At 36.8% G+C, this 19,273-nt stretch overlaps 1 protein-coding gene across 2 annotated transcripts in view; it reads right to left on the reverse strand.

Annotated features, from left to right (window-relative positions):
* The window catches only part of COMMD1 (copper metabolism domain containing 1), a 150,862-nt gene that overhangs the window by 36,654 nt on the left and 94,935 nt on the right, over positions 1–19,273 (reverse strand). Inside the window, exon 3 of one of the 2 annotated variants that reach the window (XM_060168762.1) lies at positions 14,141–14,261. The exons of the other annotated variant lie outside the window; for it this stretch is intronic. Within the exon in view, the coding sequence (XP_060024745.1) occupies positions 14,190–14,261 (72 nt within the window). The 3' untranslated portion in view covers positions 14,141–14,189. The remainder of the gene's footprint in view (positions 1–14,140; positions 14,262–19,273) is intronic. 2 annotated transcript variants of the gene reach the window in all.

The following is a 19,273-nucleotide window of genomic DNA, read 5'->3' on the forward strand; positions in this document are numbered from 1 at the left end:
GAAAGCAGCCAATTAAAAATGGCACATTACACACAGAATAATACACATGATAACTAATGTTAGACTGGAAACAATGGAAACCAGAAAACAGTGGAACAATATATGTAAAGTCCTGAAAGAAAAACACAGAATTTCAAATTCAGCAAAAATATCCATCAAGACAAAAGATGAAATAAACATATTTTCAGATAAATGAAAACTAAGCAAACTCATTCCCAACATACCTGCACAGTAAGAAATGCTATAGGAAATTCTTCAAACTGATGAGAAACAAAACCAGATGGAGAAACAGATATTCAAAAAGAAATGAATAGTTCAATAAAATAAATAAATTTAAAAAAATAAAAATAAGATGTTAGGGCTTCCCTGGTGGCGCAGTGGTTGAGAGTCCACCTGCTGATGCGGGGGACGTGGGTTCATGCCCCGGTCCGGGAGGATCCCACATGTTGCAGAGCGGCTGGGCCCGTAAGCCATGGCCGCTGGGCCTGCATGTCTGGAGCCTGTGCTCACAACGGGAGGGGCCGCAGCGGTGAGGGGCCCGCGTACCACACACACACAAAAAAAAGATGTTAAACACTGCATTATTTGCACAGACATAAGAAAATAAATCAGTGGAACTTAAAAATAATAAAAATAAATTTTAAAAGAGCCAAAAAGCAGTGGAAGTGGTAAAAATATGGCTAAGTATATAAGGCCATGTTTTATTCTCTCTTAATTTCTTAAAAATGGATATGATTATTTAAAGCAAAAATTATAATTGAAATATGGGGTTTAAGACATAAAAATAAAAAGCTATGACAAGTATTACTTAAAAGATGTAACATCAACAGAATTTGATAGTTTTAAGAATCTTATATTTTACACAAAATGCTACAGTTTTAATTTTAAGTATACTGTGAAAAGTTAAGGATGTACAATGCAATCTCTAGTGAAACTCTATAAAGAGATATAGCTAAAAAGCCAATTGAGAGGCCTTCCCTGGTGGCACAGTGGTTGAGAGTCTGCCTGCCAATGCAGGGGACACGGGTTCATGCCCCGGTCCAGGAGGATCCCACATGCCGCGGAGCGGCTGCACCCGTGAGCCAGGCCGTTGAGCCTGTGCGTCCGGAGCCTGTGCTCCGCAATGGGAGAGACCAGAGCAGTGAGAGGCCCGCATACCACAAAAAAAAAAAAAAAAAAGCCAATTGAGAAATTAAAATAGAATTCTCAAAAAAATGTGTCAAGTCAAAAAGGTCAGAAAGGATAAATAGGAATTAAAACAAACAAACAAAAAAACACAAACCTATGATGGAATAAACTGGGAAAGAAAGCAAAACAGCAGACTAAATCTAACAATATTAAGATTTACACTAAACATAAATGGGCAAAGTACTTCAAAAGCAAGACTAAACTAAACTAAACATTACCTACAATAGATGCATTTCACATATGAACTCAGGTTGAAAGCAATGCTTAGAAAAAGATATTAAATAGGCTAGAGTGGCTATATTATTATCAGATAAAATAGACTTCAATACAGAGTATTACCAAAGATAAAGAGTAGTATTTCATAATGATAAAATGGATAATTCATCACAAAGATATAATCTTAAATGTGTATAGACCTGGTACAGAGCTGCAACTTACAAGAAGAAAATTTTAGAAAATTAAAGGGAGAAATAGATCTTTTAAAAATCTCCAACTATGATTACAAATTTAACACCTTTCTCATGGTAACTGAAATAATAACTAGACAAAAAAATCAGTAGGAACATAGATAATGTGAACAGGCCTATTAACCAACATAATCTAATTGATGTTTGTAAAGTACTACACCCAACAATTCAATACTATGTACTCTTTTCAAGTGTGCATGGTCTATTAAACAATATAGATCAAATGGTAAGTCAGAAGATAAATCTCAATAAATCTCAAAAGAATTTATTGAAAACTTATACAGAATATTTTCTCTCAACACAATCAAATTGAACAGTAACTATTAACATGATGCCTAGAACAACCCAAGTTATTTGGAAATTAAACATAATATTTTAAAATAAACCATGGGTCAAAAAAACGCATAAAACCCCGCCAGGTTAATTAGAAAGCATTTTGAACAGAGTAATAATGAAAATACAAATTATGAAAATTTTTGTTGCGGGCAGAGTCAAGATGGCGGTGTGGGAAGAAACCGAGTTAGCATCTCTCCACAACTAGGGCACCTGCTGGCCGCTGGTAGGGGACCCTGACACCCAAGAAGATGGGAGGAACCCCCAAGTGAACTGGTAGGATGTGGGGGAACTGAGGCGGGAGAAGAAGTGGAGGCCAGACAGGATCAGCACCCCTTGAGGCTGGGGAGATCAGGAGAGGCAGGCGGGAGGGGCCCTCCAGAGGGAGAGGGAGAGGAGTGGAGGGCATTTGCCCTGCCCACTTGGGCTGGGGAGCCTGCTGAGCTCCCAGGCTAGTCCCCTGCCCTCCAAGGCCCTCCATCCTCCCTGGCCGCATTGGTCCTGGGGGCATAGGAAGGAGGCTGAGGGGAGAACAGGAGAGGCAGGTGGGGAGGGGCCCTCTGGGAGGAGCAGGAGAGGAGCGGAGGGCATTTGCCCTGCCCACTCGAGCCTAGGGAGCCTGCTGGGTTCCCAGGTGAGGTCCCCCACCCTCTGAGACCAGTGGTGGGGGGCATGCCTGGACCCCTTCTGTTCTGTTGAGCCTAAGCCACACACCCCCAACAGCCCCCAGGGCCTTTTCCAGCCCTGTGGGTCCTAAGCATAGGCCCCACCCACCACCCAAACCTCACCCTTCCTTAAGTCCCACCCTCTACAGCCAAGACCTCCCACCCGCCCAGTTGTTGATTCATCTATATTTTTATTTTTATATTCTTTCTAACATACCTGTTAGTTTCCTAGTCTAATTTTATTTTTTACTTTGTTATTGTTCTCTCTCAATTTTTTTTTCTTTTTTTTTTGCTGCCCCACACGGCTTGTGGGATCTTGGTTCCTGAGCCAGGGGTTGGGCTGAAGCTCCTGCTAGACTAGACTAACACTAGACTAACAGAGAACCTCAGACCTCAGGGAATAATCATCAGAGTGAGGTCTCACGGAGGTCCTCATCTCAGCACCAAGACCCAGCTCTACCCAACAGATGACAAACTCGTGTTGGAAGCCTCAGGCCAAACAACCAGTAAGACAGGAACACAATCCCACTCATAAAAAAAAAAAAAAATGAGATGGCAAAAAAATATGTCACAGATGAAGGAGCAAGGTAAAAATATACAAGACTAATTAAATGAAGAGGAAATAGGCAACCTACCTGAAAAAGAATTCAGAGTAACAACAGTAAAGATGACACAGAATCTCGGAAATAGAATGGAGGCACGGACTGAGAAGATACAAGAAATGTTTAACAAAGATCTAGAAGAACTAAAGAACAAACAGAGATGAACAACACAATAACTGAAATGAAAAATACACTAGAAGGAATCAATAACAAAATAACTGAGGCAGAAGAACGAATAAGTGAGCTGGAAGACAAAATGGTGGAAATAACTGCCAAGGAGCAGAGTAAAGAAAAAAGAATGAAAGGAATTGAAGACAATCTCTGAGACCTCTGGGACAACACTAAACACACGAACATTTGAATTATAGGAGTCCCAGAAGAAGAAGAGAAAAAGAAAGGGTCTGAGAAAATATTTGAAGAGATTAGAGTCAAAAACTTCCCTAACATAGGAAAGGAAATAGTCACCCAAGTCCAGGAAGCACAGAGAATCCCGTACAGGATAAACCCGAGGAAAATCACACCAAGACACATATTAATCAAACTAATAAAAATTAAATTCAAAGAAAAATATTAAAAGCAGCAAGGGAAAAACAAAAAATAACATACAAAGGACTCCCCATAAGGTTATCAGCTGATTTTTCAGCAGAAACTCTGCAGGCCAGAAGGGAGTGGCAAGATATACTTAAAGTGATGAAAGAGAAAAACCTACAACCAAGATTACTCTACCCAGCAAGGACCTCATTCAGATTTCACTGAGAAATCAAAAACTTTTCACACAAGCAAAAGCTAAGAGAATTTAGCACCACCAAACCAGCTTTACAACGAATGCTAAAGAAACTTCTCTAGGCAGGAAACACAAGAGAAGGAAAAGACCCACAAAAACAAACCCAAAACAATTAAGAAAATGGTAATACGAACATACATATCAATAATAACCTTGAAGGTAAAATGGATTAAATGCCCCAACCAAAAGACACAGACTGACTCAATGGATACAAAAACAAGACCCATATATAAGCTGTCTACAAGAGACCCAACCCACTTCAGACCTAGTGACAAATACAGACTGAAAGTGAAAGGATGGAAAAAGATATTCCATGCAAATAGAAATGAAAAGAAAGTTGGAGTAGCAATACTCGTATCAGATAAAATAGACTTTAAAATAAAGACTGTTACAAGACATAGGGAAGGACACTACATAATGATCAAAGGATCAAACCAAGAAGAAGATATAACAATTATAAATATTTATGAACCCAACATAGGAGCACCTCAATACATAAGGCAAATGGTAACAACCATGAAAGGAGAAATCGAGAGTAACACAATATTAGTAGAGGACTTTAACACCCCACTTACACCAATGGACAGATCACCCAAACAGAAAATAAATAAGGAAACACAAGCTTTAAATGACACAACAGATCAGATAGATTTAATTGATACTTATAGAACATTCCACCCAAAAGGGGCAGAATACACGTTCTTCTCAAGTGCACATGGAACATTCTCCAGGATAGATCACATCTTGGGTCACAAATCAAGCCTCAGAAAATTTAAGAAAACTGAAGTCATATCAAGCACCTTTTCTGACCATAACGCTATGAGATTGGACATCAATTACAGGAAAAAAACTGTAAAAATACATGGAGGCTAAACAGTGTGCTACTAAATAACCAAGATATCACTGAAGAAATCAAAGAAGAAATTTAAAAATACATAGAGGGCTTCCCTGGTGGCACAGTGGTTAAGAATCCACCTGCCAATGCAGGGGACATGGGTTCAAGCCCTGGTCCGGGAAGATCCCACATGGCACAGGGCAACTAAGCCCACACACCACAACTACTGAGCCTGTGCTCTAGAGCCCGCAAGCCACAACTACTGAGCCTGCATGCCACAACTACCAAAGCCCACACGCCTAGAGCCCGTGCTCCACAACAAGAGAAGCCACTGCAATGAGAAGCCTGCACACCGCAAAGAAGAGTACCCCTGGCTCCCCCCAACGAAAGAAAATCCCGTGCGCAGCAGCAAAGACCCAATGCAGCCAAAAATAAATAAATAAATTTATTTTTTAAAAAATACATAGAAACAAATGACAATGAAAACATGACGACCCAAAACCTACGGGATGCAGCAAAAGCAGTTCTGAGAGCTGAGTTTATAGCAATTCAATCTCACCTCAAGAAACAAGAAAAATCTCAAACAATCTAACCCTGTACTTAAAACAACTAGAGAAAGAAGAACAAAGAAAACCCGAAGTCAGTAGAAGGAAAGAAATCATAAAGATCAGAGCAGAAATAAATGAAACAGAAATGAAGAAAATAGCAAAGATCAATAAAACTAAAAGCTGGTTCTTTGAGAAGATAAACGAAATTGATAAACCCTTAGCCAGACTCATCAAGAAAAAAAGGGAGAGGTCTCAAATCAGTAAAATTAGAAATGAAAAAGGAGAAATCACAACTGACACTGCAGAAATATAAAGAATTATAAGAGACTACTACAAACAACTATATGTATGGACAAACACGAAGAAATGGACAAATTCTTGGAAAGGTACGATTTTCTAAGACTGAGCCAGGAAGAATTAGAAAATATAAACAGACCTATCACAAGTAATGAAATGGAAACCATAATTAAAAATCGTCCAACAAAAGTCTAGGACGAAATGGCTTCACAGGTGAATTCTATCAAACATTTAGAGAAGAGCTAACACCCATCCTTCTCAAACTCTTCCAAAAAATTGCAGAGGGAGAAACACTCCCAAATTCATTCTATGAAGCCACCATCACCCTGATACCAAAACCAGAAAAAGATATCACAAAAAAAGAAAATTATAGACCAATATCACTGATGAATACAGATGCAAAAATCCTGAACAAAATACTAGCAAACAGAATCCAACAACATATTAAAAGGATCATACACCATGATCAAGTGAGATTTATCCCAGGGATGCAAGAATTCTTCAATATATGCATATCAATCAATGTGATACACCACATTAACAAATTAAGGAATAAAAACCATATGATCATCTCAAGAGATGCAGAAAAAGCTTCTGACAAATTCAACACCCATTTATGATAAAAACTCTCCAGAAAATGGGCATAGAGGGAACCTACCTCAACATAATAAAGGCCATATATGACAAATCCACAGCAAGCATCATACTCAATGATGAAAAACTGAAAGCATTTCCTCTAAGATCAGGAACAAGACAAGGATGTCCACTCTCGCCACTCTTATTCAACATAGCTTTGGAAGTCCTAGCCATGGCAATCAGAGAAGAAAAAGAAATAAAAAGAAAACAAATTGGAAAAGAAGAAGTAAAACTGTCACTGTTTGCAGATGACATGATACTATACAAAGAAAATCCTAAAGATGCTACCAGAAAACTACCAGAAGTTATCAATGAATTTGGTAAGGTTGCAGGATACAAAATTAATGCACAGAAATCTCTGGCATTCCCATACACCAGCAATGAAAAATCAGAAAAAGAAATTAAACACTCCCATTTACCATTGCAACAAAAAGAATAAAATACCTAGGAATAAACCTACCTAGGGAGACAAAAGACCCGTATGCAGAAAACTATAAGACACTGATGAAAGATATTAAAGATGATACAAACAGATGGACAGATATACCATGTTCCTGGATTGGAAGAATCAATATTGTGAAAATGCCTATAGTACCCAAAGCAATCTACAGATTCAGTGCCATCCCCATAAAATTACCAGTGGCATTTTTTACAGAACTGGAACAAAAAATCTTAAAATTTGTATGGAGACACAAAAGACCCCAAATAACCAAAGCAGTCTTGAGGGAAAAAAACAGAGCTGGAAGAATCAGACTCCCTGACTTCATACTATACTACAAAGCTACAGTAATCAAGACAATATGGTACTGGAACAAAAACAGGAATATAGATCAATGGAACAGAATAGAAAGCCCAGAGATAAACCCACACACCTATGGTCAACTAATCTATGACAAAGGAGGTAAAGATATACAATGGAGAAAAGACAGTCTCTTCAATAAATGGTGCTGGAAAAACTGGACAGCTACATGTAAAAGAATGAAATTAGAACACTCCCTAACACCATACACCAAAATAAACTCAAAATGGATTTGAGACCTAAATGTAAGACTGGACACTATAAAACTCTTAGAGGAAAACATAGGAAGAATACTCTGACATATATCACAGCAAGATCTTTTTTGATCCACCTCCTAGAGTTATGGAAATAAAAACAAAAATAAACAAGTGGGACCTAATGAAACTTAAAAGCTTTTGCACAGCAAAGGAAACTACCAACAAGATGAAAAGACAACCCTCAGAATGGAAGAAAATATTTGCAAACGAATCAATGGACAAAGGATTAATCTCCAAAATATATAAACAGCTCATGCAGCTCAATATTAAAAAAACAAACAACCCAATCCAGAAATGGGCAGAAGACCTAAATAGACATCTCTCCAAAGGAGACATAAAGATGGCCAAGAAGCACATGAAAAGCTGCTCAACATCACTGATTATTAGAGAAATGCAAACCAAAACTACAATGAGGTATCACCTCACACCAGTTAGAATGGGCATCATCAGAAAATCTACAAACAACAAACACTGGAGAGGGTGTGGAGAAAAGGGAACCCTCTTGCACTGTTGGTGGGAATGTAAATTGATACAGCCACCATGGAGAACAGTATGGAGGTTCCTTAAAAAACTACAAATAGAACTACCATATGACCCAGCAATCCCACTACTGGGCATATACCCAGAGAAAACCATAATTCAAAAAGACACATGCACCCCAATGTTCATTGCAGCACTATTTACAATAGCCAGGTCATGGAAGCAACCCAAATGCCCATCAACAGATGAATGGATACAGAAGATGTGCTACATATATACAATGGAATATTACTCAGCCATAAAAAGGAACGAAATTGGGTCATTTGTAGAGACAGGGATGGATGTAGAAACTGTCATACAGAGTGAAGTAAGTCAGAAAGAGAAAAACAAATATCATATATTAACACACATATGTGGAATCTAGAAAAATGGTACAGATGAACTGGTTTGCAGGGCAGAAATAGAGAAACAAGTGTAGAGAACAAACATATGGACACCAAGGGGGAAAAGTGGTGGTGGGGGGTGGTGGTGGGGGGATGAATTGGGAGATTGGGATTGACATATATATACTAATATGTATAAAATGGATAACTAATAAGAACCTGCTGTATAAAAAAATAAATAAAATTAAATTTTTTAAAAAATGGCCTCTTCAGACACAAGGACAAGGATTACACCCAAGGAACAATAGAGCCATCTGATGGAAAAGTCTGGAACTCTGAAGGCTGTGTGGAACAGAAACAACTCTGGGCTTTCACATAAAAGAGAAATAAACTCGTATCTTTTTAAAGTCTTTGTTAATTTGGATCTTTGTGACTGACAGCTGAACTTAATCCTAACAAATTCAATAAGTAAAGCAAAATAGGATGGTGAAGAGATTCCTTTTGATTCAGTCGGAGGGTCATCCCTCTAAAGCAGACTGGAAGAGGATGATACATTCTTTGAGAAAGGAGATGAGGAACTTTTAATTACTATTCCTCCAATATAGTGAGGCAGGTCTGAAGGGTTGTTTGTATGGCATAAATAAGAGTCTTTTAAAGAGTGAACTCAGCTGAGTGGATCAGCTAAGTCTTTGGCATATTCACAGAATGCTGATAGTTGCTATGAAGGCTAATCATGTTGATGACTTGACAGAGTACATGAGCTTACTGAACCATTAACATGCTTTACTGAACGTATGGCTTTAAAAACCTTTGGACTATTTACAGCGTTGCTTTCAACCAATTCTGGGAGGCCCAAGTGGAACCAATTATGATATAAATATAGAAGACTTAAAAAATCCATTCCTAAAAGAGTCACACCTGAGAAGATCTGTAAACGTGTCACTCTCAACAGCATTAACAGGGCCAAATAACCAATGGGATACGTTATATAATCACTCTCAGAAATCTGTTAACTTAAATTATCAGGAATTCCCAGGCAGTCCAATGGTTGGGACTCATTGCTTTCACTGCTGGGAGCCCAGGTTCAAGCCCTGGTTGGGGAACTAAGATCCCACATGCCAAATGGCCACAACAAAACAAAACAAAACAAAAAAGTATCAAGAGGCTTGAAAGATCAAAGAGAGCAGAAGAAAGTTTGTTATAAATCACTTAGATTGACAATTATGATGCAATATGAAAAAATGGTAAACTTTTCAGCACAGCAATAAAAGTTCTGAATCAACTATAAAATGACTACATTTTTTTTTAAATTGATGCTTTCTACAAATTATGGGTTGAGCTGGAGAAGTGCACATGGTTCACTAAAACTTCAGAGACCTCAGGCGGCTTAAAAGTTAAACGGACTTTTAAGATAACCAAAAAGTCCAGAGTATATGCCTAACTAAGGTGAGTAGGTGATAAGACAAATAAGCTGCATCAAAAGCATAGAGCAAAGGGTAATTTTCTCTAACAACCTGTAAATTTATTTACAATCTTCTCTTTAGAGGGCACTAATATGTAAAGACGGTCCCAGACTTAACAATGGTTCGACTCACGATTTTTCAGCCTTAAAATGCTGCAAAGAGATCTGCATTCAAGAGCAACTGTACTTCGAATTTTGAATTTTGATCTTTTCTTGGACCAGGCAGAGAGCCACAGCTTCCAGTCAGCCACACAATCACAAGGGTAAGCAATCAATACATTCACAACCATTCTGTACCCAGACAACCATTCTGTTTTTCACTTTCAATAAAATACTGAGATATTCAACACTTACTATAAAACAGGTTTTGTATTAGATGATTTTGCCCAACTGTAGGCTAATGTAAGTGTTCTGAAGCACTTCTAAGGTAGGCTAGGCTAAGCTATGATGTTAGGTAGGTTAGGTGCATTAAATGATTTTTGATTTATGATATTTTCAACTTAACGATGGATGGGTTGTAAGTTACTGGGACATAACCCCATTGTAAGTCGAGGAAGATCTGTAAGTAGAAAATAAGATTCACAATCACAAATATTCAACTCACTCACAGACTTTCAGTACCTGCATATATCAACGTATGCCTGTACTTTAATCTCACATTTATCACTGAGCTTCCAATTATGAGAAATAAATGTTAGTTTCGTAAGAAAAAAACTGTTCAATTTCAAATAGCAATGACATGTTCCTTGCCTAGGTCAAGTTCCAGAATATCAGTTATGCATTCTCCAAGGAGAAGGAAAACCAAATTTAAAGGAACAGAATTTTCTCAAGTTTGTTTTTCCCAATGATGAGAAATATATTTTTAACTGTAACATGAAATAAGTCAGCTTACAAAATGAAGTCTTTACAGCAAGGCATGTGATCCTTTATCCCTCTCAGCAGGCCTCTTCCTAAGTGATAAATTCTTCCCTAAACTAAATTATTCAAAGCTGAACAATAAAATGCAGTAGTAGAGAGGACAAAGAAAATGAGAAAACAAATAAGGGGAATTTTTTTCTTCTTTTTTTCAACAAAAGTAGATACAGAATTGTATAATGCATATATTGTATTTAAGGATATATATTTTAAAGCCCTTAAGATAAAATAACAGAAAGAAAATGCACAAAATATAGTAACTTTACTGGGGTGGTAGAGATTAGTACTAGAGATTTCCCTTTTTTTTTTCTGTTTTTCAAATGTTCTCCGACATTAATTTTATCACTATTAAAACCAGAAAGTGAAAATTAAAAATAAGTTAAAAGCAGAAAAAGCCTTTTACTCTTCTCTTTGGTTGGAGAATAGTGATACTTTAAGCATACTTATTTTGTGCTATGATCTAATGCTTCACCTAGCCTTCCCACCCAGAAGCTTGACAGAAATGCAGTATCTCAGGCCTCACCTCAGATGTACTGAGGCTACATCTTAGTAAGATTTCTAGGGGCACATTAAGCTAGTGAAGCACTGTTCTAGAGTATTCACCTAGAAATAAACACCTATGTTGATTCCTTTCTAAGTCCTTCCTATCTGTTAATCTATAATGATCATGTTCTGGGATTTACCTATTAGATATAGTCATGTAATTCAGTAAATACTGACAATAAGAGATAATAATAGGAATATATTAATCATACCACTACAGTTTGGGTAATTTTTTAAAAGAAAGCATAGTTCCAAACTTCAAACCCAAGCCACCATCCCCTACTACTTTAACCATACTCACTGAAATGAACCAAAGGCAGAATATGAGTACATCAAGGAGTCTTTAAATAAAGCCTGAAACTCATTAATGAGGAAACACTAGAACCTTAGGGTGGCATGACATTACAGTATTGAAATGCCTGAGTAAGTCCTGACTCTGCCTATGAAGGCAATTTCATTCAGTTACTTTGAAACGTCCATCTAGGGCAGGGTTTCTCAATCTTGGCACTGTTGACAGTTTGGGCTGAATAATTCTTTGTTGTGGAGACTGTCCTGTGCATTGTAGGAGATTTAACAGCAACCCTGGCTTCTATGTACTAAATATCAGTAGTATCTCCCCAGCTGCAACAACCAAAAATGTTTCCTGACATTGCCAAATGTACTCTGGAGGCAACCCTTTCCCTGCAAGCCCTGATGAGAACCACTGATCTAGGAAGAGAACAACCATCAGAAAGGGGTCCTCTCAATATCAATGATCTTATTTGGGATTTTCCCATAAAGACAAATCTAAGAGTATAATTGAGTTCATAAGTTATAGACACATTTGCGAAATCTGGTTTTAAACCTCTATAAGAACAAGGGCTAGGTCTGTTTTTTTCTGGCTATTGTATTCACAGCAGTTTCTGGCCCATGTCGTGTGTAACAATGTTTGTTAAATGAGCTAAAATATATAGATATTCTACCCTTCGTATTGGGCAGTCAATTATTATTCAATTTTCAGAATAAACTATCATGATTTCTACTACGTGTACTGTCATTGCTTAGATGTATTTCTCTCACCCATTTTACCTAAAAAAAACTTCTACTAGTTAAATCATATCTAAAATTAATTACTAAGACCTATGATGTAACCACTATATCCAAACCAATTACCTGTACACTCTTGGAACATGGGGGATAGCAAAGGGAAGTAGGAAAATTAGCACAAGAAAGTAAACCTCATCAGGAATCTGTGCTGAAGATCTAGCAGCTCAGGGCACTATTTGGAGAAAATAGAAGAAATTTTAGGTGCTGTCACTTTTCTGTTCAGATTGCTCTCTCTTCGCTTGGCTTATTGTTCAAAATTCATCTAAGGCCTCACTCTCTAAGTGTTTGCCAAATACTCTAGACAAGTAGTTTTTAAACTTTTTTTTGGAGCCACAGACTCGCTTTCAAAACCTGATGAAATAAATGGCAATTATACATCAATTGAAAAAAAGGGGGGAAAATCTGATGAAAACTATGAACCCTCTTCCTAGAAAAATGCACTTGCATACAAACTTTACCATAAAATGTGAGGGAGTTTGTGAACTGCCTAAAATCTACTGATGGACAATGGTTTCTCTCATTCCTCCATGACCTTTAGTATTTATTGTCCATACCATACATCTTAGCAATTCAAGTACGTGGTGAAATTTAGTTTCTTATCCAAGTAACTTAAATCATATAGCTTCTAGTCTGTCAACTGGGCAGCTTGTAGGGTGATTCTGAGAATCTCTTAAAACAGAATATGTGAGAAAAGTGCTTATGAAATGTAAAGTACTAACAATACATAGCCTTAGGTTATATTCTTCATTTCTGTCTGTCCAACCAGATTATAAAGAACCTGAGAGTAGGGACTGTATATTTTAACCCTCTTGAATACTTTTTGGTGTCCAGTAAAACTGAATGAATGTTTCTTAATGTCTATCTCAAGCAAGAAACTCTGGCTTATTTCCAGAGTTGAGGGTGGTGGTGGCAGTAACTACCTCTAACCTGTATCCAAAGATAATACAGAGAGACCAAACACTTTATTTGCTTCACAAGAATGTCACTTGCCTAGTCCTATCTTTGTAAGTCATGTATTAGTTCACCTACTCACCTACTCTAGTGCTATAGTTATGGTAGAGAGGTAAACATTTGAAAAAATGAAGGTTTTGTAAATCATGAATTGGAGAGAAAGAGAAAAAAGAAATCAATCAAGTTTCTTTCCTTAAAACTGTCATCTGCTAAATTCTTTGAATCATGTTGTCAAGATTCATTGCAAAGAAAATGAACTGTTTTGAGGATCAAGCCAAGAGGTAGTATGTCTAAGCTCTTCTCTTTGCTTAACTTCTTCAAGGAATGTTTCATGGTGAGTTCTACACTAATTTTAATTTTCAGGCAAAAAGTTATGGCATGTAATGAATACCATAATGGACAACAAACCCCAGCTCTGTTAAAAGCCAAGGGACTCTGGATAAATCCTACCTTTTTTTGGAATCCAACTCATATCACCTTTTCATGAACTCTTTTCCCTTGACTTTGAGTTGCCTAGCATTTTTGTCCACAGTCCTTCAGATCACATTATCATAAACTTTATTGGTCAGAATTGCATACATAAGTGCCTGTCTTATCTCCTTATCCAGATCAAATTCTGTGTAACATATTTGTGCAGCACAGATTTAGCTATACATTTAGCACTTGCTAAAGGATAGCTGAAATAGAATGAAGTTATATGACTTATCCAGGACTCATTTTCTTCTTCTATAAAAACAATACTAATAATCCCAGTTCCCCAAATGTCTGTATTACCGATTAAATTAACGTGAATGTGATGACAGAAGGCCCCTAATAGTTTATACAGGGAGAAAACAGGCCATTCTTCTCATGGTTAGAAGCCTGTTCCTTGGAGATCCTACATATAAATGAGCAGAAGCCAATTCTCACCAGACTATTTCTTTGATAGTTGATAGGAGAAGGAATAGAACCCTGGTCCCTAAAGTCCTGTTCTGTTACTTCTTTTCGCTTTTCCTTGACACTGGCTGCTAGTCCACAGTACTTGTTCACCCTTTGAGAAAAAGATGCCAAGAAGACAAATAAGACACTTACAGAACCAGGGAAGGCACTATGCAAACAAACTACATTAAAGAGCGACTTTCACATTTCTAAATCCTGTGCCTAATTTCCAATTTAAATTGGTAGTTTTAAAAAGAGGCCAACATAGAAATCAGTTAAAAGGATCAAAGTAGGATGAAATCAACAAATAACAAAAGTAAGAGATGAACCAAGAGGTAGATTAGAAGGCTATCAGATATAAGATAAATACCTCTCCCTTCAAAATGACATCTTACAAAGATTAACTGGAGAGAGTGAAAGTTTGTTACGTAAGCCACAAATTCAAGTAAATCCCACAAGTTCAAGTAAATCTACAAATTAAAATCTAGTCTTGATTAATCACAATGCAGGAAAAGAATAAACAAATGGATTACAAATTTGCTGCCAAAATTTGCAATAATTTTGGGATTTAATTATTGGTATATTTAATACAAACAAGGGGGAAGGCAAAAAGCAAAAAGAACACCAGCAAGTTAGCGGCAGGAAGGCCATAAAACAGCAAAGAACAAAACTTTACTCCTTAAGGATCACGGTTTTTCTGTGGAAAACATTTTGATGACCCCTTCCCCCTAGAGACACAAAAACATTCTACAAATGATAAAACAAATATTCCTAAATGATACAGTGAGTGATACAGAGCTATTATGAACAATAACGCTTATTATTTAAGGCAAGGTTTAAAGGGTCATTCAAATAATTATTTTATTCCCCATCTTTCAGGCTCTACCCCCACACAAATGTACCCTCCAGTAGTTACTATGGTAAAAACCTATGTATCTATAATCCCTTTTATAAATCAAACCAATGAACGCTCAGACAAAAATCATAAGCTGACATGAATATCCAAGAGAAAATTTATATAGAGCCTAACCAGGAAGAAGTAGAAAGATAAAATACACATACCCCAAAAGGCCAGAACAATAAATTTAGAAACAAATGCACCTGTGGTTATTAAAAAATAAGTTACTGCCCACCTGGTAAAATTATATAGGACCTCCCTTAAAACAACTAACTTACTCCATATTCATCCTTAATGTTCTTCTCTCTACCTCTACTTAGACAAGGTAGTTCAAAGATTTTAGAGGGGAGTTCTTAATTTAGAGAACTAAAACTCTGGGGAGAATGAGTTAGGCAAGTCCTCACCCAGAATTATTAGTCTCTCATAACATTTGACCATTCATTTGCTCATTAATGCAACAAGTTTATATTTGGCATCACTATGCCTGATATTATCATAAGCACCTGTGACTCAACAAGCAATAAGAATAGCTAATTCCTACTTTCATGGCCCTTACAATCTCGTGAGATGGATAGTTAAACAAGCAACTACAACTGGGATAAGGTATTGTAACAAGGGAAAAGGAAAAGCTATGGAAGGTATGTAATAGGGGGGACTAAGACAGGGAAGTCAAGGAAAAATCTCCACAATCAAGGAACATTTGAGACATGAAGGATGAAAAGGAATTGGTTAGGTTAAGTTTCCCAGGGTAAGCACCTAAGCTTCCTCCTTGCTATTCATATGAAGAATAGTACTCCTTCACCTTCTCTCTTATACCAGTTTGCCGTCTTTGTTTCAGGTTCATCCTGAATAGCTTTGTATCCAAGCAGGAAGTAGAACACTACAGAAAAGTCTATTCTGCCACTGTTCCCAATCATTTGGCGGGCAGACTTAGTTGGACCTAACTTCCAGAAGTAAAGTTCAAGTTAACTCAAATTTACACGTAAGGACAGAGCAAATACGGACGTACTTTCTGCATATGAGATACCACTAAATGACAACAACAACAAAAATTTTAAACCTTTCCTTGTGGGATTGAAAACCGATTTTAAAGAGATTTGGTTCTTAAAAAATAAATATATATTTTTTTCTGTGTATAGATATATACATATATATGTATAGATATATATATGGAGAGGGAGAGAGAGAGAGAGAGAGACAGAGACAGAGAGAGAGAGAGGGAACTGAAGAGAAGGCATCTAATAAAGAAATATGAAATAAGGCAGTGAACTCAAGTCTGAGAATTTAAAGAGACACCTTAGATCACCTAGCCATTATTAAGTAGAGACATCCTTAGTGAACATGACTGCTATTCTTATTTAATCTCCAACCAGCCAAGGGCCAAGGTATAAGCTATTTCCTTTGCCTAAAGCCATACCCAGAATCACCGCCTTAGCTGGTTATTTCCAAAGGCTCTGACTCACTGACAAATCTCAAGATGATGATAGGGCTTAGCCTCTTTGAATAAAACAATGTGTGTTTAGTGGGTGAAAGACTGTACACTCAGTGTTCCTTACTCCAAAGTTAGAAGATACTTGACAATCTTCTCAAGTGTCTAAATTTGCACAGAAAAATAGGTTTGAAGTATTGTTTGGCCTTAAAAATAAAACGAGGTATTTCAATTTCTCGTAAACACCTTTGGAAGGTAAAAGCATGAACTAGCCTGATACCTTCATCAAAGGGTTGTTTTTACCAGTAGCACCATTACCTCAGTGTCAGCATATAATATACATAAAAACAGCGCAGTTATTACTCAATTTCTTTTATTAATAAAACAGACAGCAGAAAATACATCAACTTTACAAATGTAATTTATCAAGCAAAGAAAACTAGAAGTATTTTTCATTATAAACAAAACAAAGATCCAAAATTGTTGATCCAGAAAGTAGAAATGGATTCATTTAAAATAAACTAAAGCCATGAATGGAAGAAGTTTCAGGCTGAAGCACATGATGTTAGATGATGGCACCTGCTGACTAAATGTAATATTGCATCCCTATATTAGTCATGAATACCTGAAGGAAGAACAAAGTTTCTGGTAGTGTGGACCTAAAAGATCCCCACAATCTCTTAGGAGTAGGGAGTACAGCAGTGTGAAGAGGAAAATGGTGATCAATGGTCAAGGAAAAATTCTGTACTAAAGAACATAACACAAACAAAAAGCAAGCTGATAGAGGTGTACTAATCAATGTTGGTAATATATAATCCCAAGGAGTCCAAACTTAACTTTCATTTAGTCTTTTGGATTTTAATTTTTAGGTATATTGTATCTAATTTCACCATGAAAAATAAAACTAAAGTAGGATTCACTTGACATAAATTATCATAAAGGAAAAGTATACTCTGAAAACTAACAGAGAGATTTCATGAATGTTTCTTCACTGAGAAACAGCATGGTTAGGGAAAGAGAATGAGTTTTACAGCCAGGGAAAATTGTGCTCAACCCTCTAACCCTCCTACTTGAGTTGTATGACCTTGAGTACATTGTTCAACACCGCTAAACCTTTTTCCTCATTTATGTACCTTAAAATAATATTTTAAGAACTGGCACATAAGAGGCACTCAACAAGTGACTATTATTAGAATTATTATGGAATTGCTATATTTTTCCCAGGAAGACTTTTGATCAATAAAATTGCATGTTACTATGCCAGAAAATACCCGACCAGTTAAAAATTCCTTAATTCCTTTGGAATTGCTGGTTCTAAGGACTTCTTTTTTGTTCAGCAGAAAGAGTTTTAAATAAGGAAAAAGAACATATCTTTTCAGATATTTTATTTTGTTAACTTCCAGAAGATAGGACATACTACCATTCTGGCATATCTCACATTTAATACCCCATAGGCAGATACATTCCTTTGTCAGATAGGACTGTGCTTTCCCATATATCCATAACAACCAGCAGAAACTGGCCAGCTTTGCTCAAAATTGTAAGCTGGGCTATCCCATTCTGTTGGTATGATGCAAGGAACAGGTTAATCCCTCCGACATTTAAAATGCATATGCTGTGCAAGAGCTAGAAAATCAGCCAGCACCACCTAACCCTACAATGTTATTCTCACTTCTTTCTGAATCAAATTAGCTAATCAACTCCTTTAACAAGAGGCCATTCTAATACTCCATCAGGTAAAAGAGAAGAGCATAGACTTGTTCTCTTTAAGGCTGGAACACAACTACTGAGCCTTTTCTGAATAAGATCTATTCTTTATGCATGTCCCCGTGATTTCACAAGCTGTGGCATTTAAATAAATTTACAGGCTTGGGATGGTTTCCTAAAGAAAACATGAAGCTTGTATTCACTGCTTCAAGGAAAGAAGAAAGGAAATAGCACCCAACCCAACTAAGCAGAGTAACTGTAACAGCAGTTTCAGAAATGTGCTAACCCAATTTCAGGCGCAGTTTTCTGGCCCTTCAAAGACTGGAAATTAATGCAAGCATCCCAGACTTGATTTCTCTTGGGAATGCAGAGACAGTTAAAATTTTCTCCAAGCTAAGCTTCATTTATCTATTTATGTTATTAGAAACAGTGGAATAAAATTAATATAAAAATTTAAAAATAAATATACATACCTTTTTGTTTATAAAGTCATTGGCTTCCATTAGAAATCAAGTTTTAAGGAAGGCTACCAATAAAACTTATTTTTAAAAAAAGAAGAAGAAATAACAATGCCCTAGATCACAGAAAATTAGGGGAAAAAACCATAGCTATTATTATGATAAATTCTACAGCAAAATTCAAAACCATTTTGGATTTCTCAGTTATTGGGAATTACAACTATTAATAACAATATCTTTATTATACTTTTTGATTCATCAGTTTTAAAAACCACTATCTGAAAACAACTCTATCAGTTAGACAGAATTAGTTCTATTTTACATATGAAAAACTGAGAAAGATATGTTAAGTGACTTTCCTAACACTACAAAACTAGTTAATGGATAGCCAGAACTGGTACCTAGGTTTCCTAACTCCTAGGTCTTTCTACTAATCTGGAACCCCACTAATTCAATAGGTAAAATTGCACCTGCTCTGACTGAAGTGGATACTGGGGCCAGAGCCCGGTACACCTATGCTCCACCTTTCCTCCCCCATGATGGACTTTGAGGCACTTCTGGGGATCATCATGACTCAAAAAAAAACCAACAACAACAAAACACAGCATAAAACACCACCATCAAAGTTCATA

The sequence above is a fragment of the Lagenorhynchus albirostris genome, chromosome 13, assembly GCF_949774975.1.
Source record: "Lagenorhynchus albirostris chromosome 13, mLagAlb1.1, whole genome shotgun sequence".
NCBI classification, from domain to species: domain Eukaryota; kingdom Metazoa; phylum Chordata; class Mammalia; order Artiodactyla; family Delphinidae; genus Lagenorhynchus; species Lagenorhynchus albirostris.